Source organism: Cebus imitator, unplaced genomic scaffold, assembly GCF_001604975.1.
Source record: "Cebus imitator isolate Cc_AM_T3 unplaced genomic scaffold, Cebus_imitator-1.0 Scaffold149, whole genome shotgun sequence".
NCBI lineage: Eukaryota > Metazoa > Chordata > Mammalia > Primates > Cebidae > Cebus > Cebus imitator.
This window is the reverse complement of record NW_016107464.1, coordinates 3,901,295-3,907,174: the sequence shown is the minus strand read 5'-3', so window position 1 is coordinate 3,907,174 and position 5,880 is coordinate 3,901,295. Positions and strand designations below refer to the sequence as shown.

The following is a 5,880-nucleotide window of genomic DNA, read 5'->3' as shown; positions in this document are numbered from 1 at the left end:
GGTACCTATGTGCCCAGCCCCCTCCAGGGCATAAAAGCACTGCAGCGCAGCGCTCCAGGCTCAAGACAGATGTTATTATTACTACTATTATTATTTTTTGAGACGGAGTCTCGCTCTGTAGCCCAGGCAGGAGTGAAGAGGCGGGATCTCGGCTCACTGCAACCTCCGCCTCCCGGGTTCAAAGCGATTTTCCTGCCTCGGCTTCCCGAGTAGGTGGGATTAAAGGCACGCGCCACCGAGCCCGGCTGACTTTTTAATAAGACAAATGTATTTAAAGACAGGGTGGAGAAACCCGAGTCTGTATCGCTGAGATTTAAGCCGGCCGCTTCATGCCTCCCTTCAGATTCGCTGGGTCAAAACGTGGATTGTCCCTAGCAGGCATCCATTGTCTAGTGTGGCCACGAGGGGGCGGGAACAGGAAGTGGGGATAGGCCGAGTTCCGGGCGCGAGACGGCCACTGGGAAGAGCAGAGCTAGGGTGCTTAAGGTTGCTAAGTCAGAGCTGCGATGTTCCGGATTGAGGGCCTCGCGCCGAAGCTGGACCCGGAGGAGATGAAACGGAAGATGCGCGAGGATGTGATCTCTTCCATACGGAACTTTCTCATCTACGTGGCCCTGCTGCGAGTCAGTGAGTGTCTCCCGGGGGGCTGTGACCGTGAGACCGGCGGGTAGCTGACGGATGCCCCACCTTAATTCTAGTCCTGCAGGCTATCGGGGGCTCTTGAACTGAGCTGAGCGGTAACGGGGAGCAAGGAGCCTGTTCTCGGTCAAGGGCGACGGCCATATGCTTGGTTTGAAGTCTGCAGGTTAGGGTTGGGTTACTGAAGTGCACGTGGTGGCCCGGCGCGCGTGGTTAATCATCCTGGTTCTCCCAGCTTTAAGAACGTTTGGGCCAAGTGCGGTGGCTCACGCCTGTAATCCCAGAACTTTGGGAGGCCGAGGCAGGTGGATCACGAGGTCAAGAGATCGAGATCATCCTGTCCAACGTGGTGAAACCCCGTCTCTACTAAAAAACAAAAATTAGCTGGGCGTGATGGCGCGCGCCTATAGTCCCAGCTACTTGGGAGGTCGAGGCAGGAGAATTGCTTGAATCCGGGAGGCAGAGGTTGCAGTGAGCCGAGATCGCGACACTGCACTGGGTGACAGAGCAAGACTCTGTCCCCCACCCAAAAAAAGAAAAAAATGAGCTGCCGGGCGCGGTGTCTCACGTCAATAATCCCGCCTGGCACTTTGGGAGGTCTAGGCGGGCGGATCTTTTGGGGTCAGGAGTTCGAGACAAGCCTGACCAATATGGTGAAACCCCGTCTCTACTAAAAATACAAAAAAATTAGCCGGGCGTGGTGACGGGCGCCGGTGATCCCAGCTACTCAGGAGGCTCAGGTGGGAGGATTGCTTGAACACAGCAGGTGGAGGTTGCAGTGAGCCGAGATCACGATACTGCACTCCAGCCTGGGTGACAGAGCAATACTCCGTCTCAAAAAAAAAAAAAAAAAAAAAAAAAAGAGAGAGAGAATGTTTGAGCTGAAAGAGCTTCGGTAATTATCCCCCGAGCGACTCCTTCGTTTTGCAGACAGAGAAACAACCAGAGTAGGGAAATAACCGGCCCAAAGTCATTCAGCGATTCAGTGAATGATCTTGACCTAAAATCCAGGGCTCTTTTTTTTGGGGTGGGGGGGATTCTTTTTGCTCTTGTTCCCCATGCTGGAGTGCAGTGGCACCATCTTGGCTCACTGCAACCTCTGCCTCCTAGGCTCAAGCGATTCTCCCGCCTCAGCCTCCAGAGTAGATGGGATTATCGGCACCAGCCACCACACGCAGCTAATTTTTGGGGTTTCACCATGTTGGCCAGGCTGGTCTCCAACTCCTGACCTCCTGCCTCGGCCTCCCAAAGTGTTGGGATTATAGGCGTGAGCCACCGCGCCGGGCCTAAAACCCAGAGCTCTTAACTCAATACCAGGTTCCTTCCCTTCCCTTCCCTTTCTTTTTTCTTTCTTTTTTTTTTTTTTTTTTTTTTTGCAAAACGGAGTCCCGCTCTGTTGCCCAGGCTGGAGTGCAGTGGCGCAATCTCGGCACACTGCAACCTCCGCCTCCAGAGTTCAAGCCATTCTCCTGCCTCAGCCCCCCGAGTATCTAGGATTACAGGTGTGCGCCACCACGCCTGGCTAATTTTTGTATTTTTAGTAGTGACAGGGGTTTCACCATGTTGGCCAGGCTGGTCTGGAACTCCTGAGGTGATCCACCTGCCACCGCCTCCCAAAGTGCTAGGATTACAGGGTGAACCATCATGCCCGGCCAGGTTCCTTCACTTTCAGAAGTGCCGACCTTTGAAATCCAAAGATCCAAAAGGTTTTGTTTCATTTCTGTTTCCTTGTGTAGAGGGTGAAGTAAATGATTGCTTTTTTGGAAAGAATGGGAAGAAAAGGATATGAGTCTATAGGATTAATGCAAATACTTGGAGTTTTTTTTTTTCTTCTATATTTTACAGTTGACAGTAAGTTACTCCCATTATATAGTCTTGCTTAATTAACATTGGCCCTTTGAGGGAGGCTGGTCTTAAGATTCTTTATATCCTTTTACATATGAGAACTCGATTTTCAGAGGGAACTTATGCAAGGAATGAAGGTATTGGAGTTATAGGAACACTGAATGTATGAATTGGAAGCAGCTTTATGATCAGTTCTTGAATGCCCTGCCTTCTCGTTCTCAATTCAGTGTCCTTTCCATTGTTCTCTGCTGTATATTAATGCCCAGTCTGGATAGAGCAGGAGGGATGGTTCAAATAAATGGAGGCCATACCAAGGTCATCCTATTGAAGGCTCATGTTAGGCCTAGGCCAGACTCACTGATACTGAGATCTCCCTTATTCTGTGTCTCTTTCACCATCTGTGGTATTACTTTGCTTTCACAGGAGAGGGAGCCTTAGGGAACAGAAACACCCATATCATCCTAATTCAACAGTTTCTTCCAACTCCCAAATTTACTTATTTCCTGCCTCTTGCCTTTTTTGTTGACCTAGTGCCAGTAAAATATTTGCTTATTCCCAGTGACCTTTATATTTGATATGAATTATTTTCACTTTTAAGTTAAAATATAATTTGTATATTATACAATACACTCATTTAAAGTGTACAATTCAGTGGTTTTTAGCAAAGTCAGTTGTGCAGCTATCACGGTCAACTTGACAGTATTTTCTTTCCCCCTAAAAGAAACATCATACCCATTCATTGCTACCCTGTTTCCCCTTTTCTCCAGGCTTTGACAACTACTAATTTTTTTTTTTTTTTGACACAGGTACTTGAACAACACTTACTCTGTTGTTCAAGCTAGAGTGTAGAGGTGTAGGCTGCAGTGATCATGGCTCACAGCAACCTCGGCCTCCCAGGCTCAGGCAATCCTCCTCCTTCAGCCTCTTGAGTAACTGAGACTGCAGGCACACACCACCATGCCCTGCTAATTTTTTATATTTTTATAGACACTAGGTTTCATTATGTTGCCCAGATTGGTCTCAAACTACTGGGCTCCATCAATACTCATTTTCACCTCCCAATGTGTTGGCATTACAGGTGTGAGCCATCACACCCTGCCCTGGATATTTCATTTAAATGGAACTGTCAAATGCATGGCCTTTTGTGTCTGGCTGATTCCACTTAGCATAACATTTTCAAGATTCATCCATGTTGTACCATGTGTCAGAGCTTCATTTTGATAGCTAAATAAGTTTCCATTGGATGGATATATCACATTTTGCCTATCCATTGATTATTTCATGGATTTTTTTGCCGTTAAGAATTAGTAGAAAAGATTGGATATACTGCTGACTTTATGAGCTTCTGACAGATCTGTGTCTTCAGTTTAATATTAAGAAATTGAGCTGGGTACAGTGGCTCTTGCCTGTAATTCTTGCACTTTGCAGGGCTGAGGCAGGCAGATGGCTTGAGCTCAGGAGTTCAAGACCAGCCTTGGCAACATGGCGAGACCTCGTCTCTTAAAAAAAATATAAAAATTAGCCAGGCATGCCCAACAACTCGGGAGGCTGAAAAAAATAAATAAATACAATAATATTAACAAAATGTTCTATTAGTATGTGTATTGAGAAAGAAGGAATTTGGGGTAGCTTTTTTTGGTCAACATTTTTACATGGGATGGTAATATTCTTTACTATATGTCGACACTTCTTGGTTTTCTAGACATTTCTATGTACATGATCTTATTAGACCCTCTTAATGACCAAGATAAGACTGTATCAGATGTGATCTAGAGTGTATAAGTGATTTATCAGTAATCAGTAAGAGACCCAAAATAGGTGTCCAGCTCTTCTGGCTCTAATCCAGTGTTTTCCTATATTCTCTGCCTTTCAAATGAGTTTTTAAAGGTGAAAAATGCCCATTTGTTTCCTCTAGAGTTTTGATCCTTTTACAGTTAAAATAAATTGCCAGAGTAAAGGATTGTCATTTGAAAGAGAATTGGATTTATACTTTATGGTCCTAAGGGACAAACTATCTGGAGAAAAGGTTTTACGTAGTATAAGAATGAAACTTACAATAATAGCTGAGTGACAGCAGAATTGACTGCTTTCGAAGGCAACGAGTCCCTTTTGCTGGGTTATACAGGTGGATGCTTGACCATCGTTTGGAATTATTTTCAAAAGCATGTTGAATAAACCTATAAGGTTTTCTTCCCCAGTCTTACAATTCTATAATGTAGACTATGGACTAATAAATTTGAAAACTAATTTTAGGTTTATTTTTCTTTCAGCTCCATTTATCTTAAAGAAATTGGACAGCATATGAAGATGGGAGATCACATATGAATGCATGATATGAAGAGCCTGGTTACAGTTTCTACTCTTCTCTGCAAGTGAATAGGCCCGGAAAGGTGTAAGAGACTCTTTGAATGGACATAAAATTTCTGCTTGTTAAGAACAAGTTCGGGTCTGGTAACTGACCTTCAAAGCTAAAATATAAAACTATTTGGGAAGTATGAAATGATGTCTCGTGATCCTGGTATACCCTTATCCCGGTGACATTTGGTCTCTAACAATACTGGTATAATTGTAAATAATGTCAAACTCCGTTTTTTAGCAAGTATTAAGGGAGCTATGTCTGAAATGGCACTGTCTTGTCAGCCATTTCTGTTTACCTTTTTCTTCTGTCCAGAGTGTATTTGTGATGAGTCCCTTAAAATTAGTTATGTTTTATGGAAATCAGCACACAACCACAGTGACATTTAAGCACAGGATCATTAGTCTTTTTAATAAACATTGATTAAGAAAAATTGGGTTTCTATTTTTCTTATCCTACTTTTTGCTGCAAACCAATAATCACTAGTGAGACTATTATAATACTGAGATTATTACAGGCTTCATAAGTTCATCTTGTTTTAGACTAGAGAATTTGCCAATCCTGATAAAGTGTCATTGTGTTTTATTGCCAGGCAGTCTTAATGAAAGGTGGCATTACTGCTTGTTGCTGAGCATATGAAATATTAATACTACTAAAGGAAAAAAATACAATATTTTTAATCAAATAGTTCTCCAAGGTTTGTTGGGGGGAAGGGATAGCCCTTAACCTTCTCCCCAGGGGCCATTACATACACCTCTTTAGCTGATTTTGTTGGTATTTACCTTTTTGTCTCTAAACATGATGGTCGTGATTGGGATTTAGGTCTCTTTCCTCTTCATAGCTCCATCACTCACACATATCTTGTCATTTCTTCCTTCCAAAGGATAACGTAGTATGATGTTGAGTAGGTCAGTATCATTAGGATTCTGAGAATAGTGACTGATTTTCTTTTCCTGTATATCCCTGTATATCTTTTTGTTTTTTTCTAGGCTTGGTTTTTCTATGGAATTTCCACTAAATCAACTAAACTTTTTGCCATT

The 5,880-nt window shown here is 43.6% G+C and overlaps 1 protein-coding gene across 1 annotated transcript; it reads left to right on the top strand.

The window, feature by feature from the left end:
- Positions 1 to 405: 405 nt before the first annotated feature.
- On the top strand, positions 406 to 5,273 carry TOMM5 (translocase of outer mitochondrial membrane 5). Its single transcript, XM_017543204.2, has 2 exons — positions 406 to 627; positions 4,755 to 5,273. Exons 1-2 carry the CDS (start codon positions 507 to 509, stop codon positions 4,787 to 4,789), a joined length of 156 nt encoding a protein of 51 aa, XP_017398693.1. The 5' UTR covers positions 406 to 506; the 3' UTR covers positions 4,790 to 5,273.
- The last annotated feature ends 607 nt before the right edge of the window (positions 5,274 to 5,880 follow it).

What these genes read in the sequence shown, in the direction of transcription:
- TOMM5 (XM_017543204.2), top strand. Translation starts at nt 507, where the DNA reads ATGTTCCGGATTGAGGGCCTCGCGCCGAAGCTGGACCCGGAGGAGATG. An exon ending in CGTGGCCCTGCTGCGAGTCA is followed by an intron (nt 628 to 4,754) that starts GTGAGTGTCTCC and finishes TTTTTCTTTCAG; the next exon opens with CTCCATTTATCTTAAAGAAA.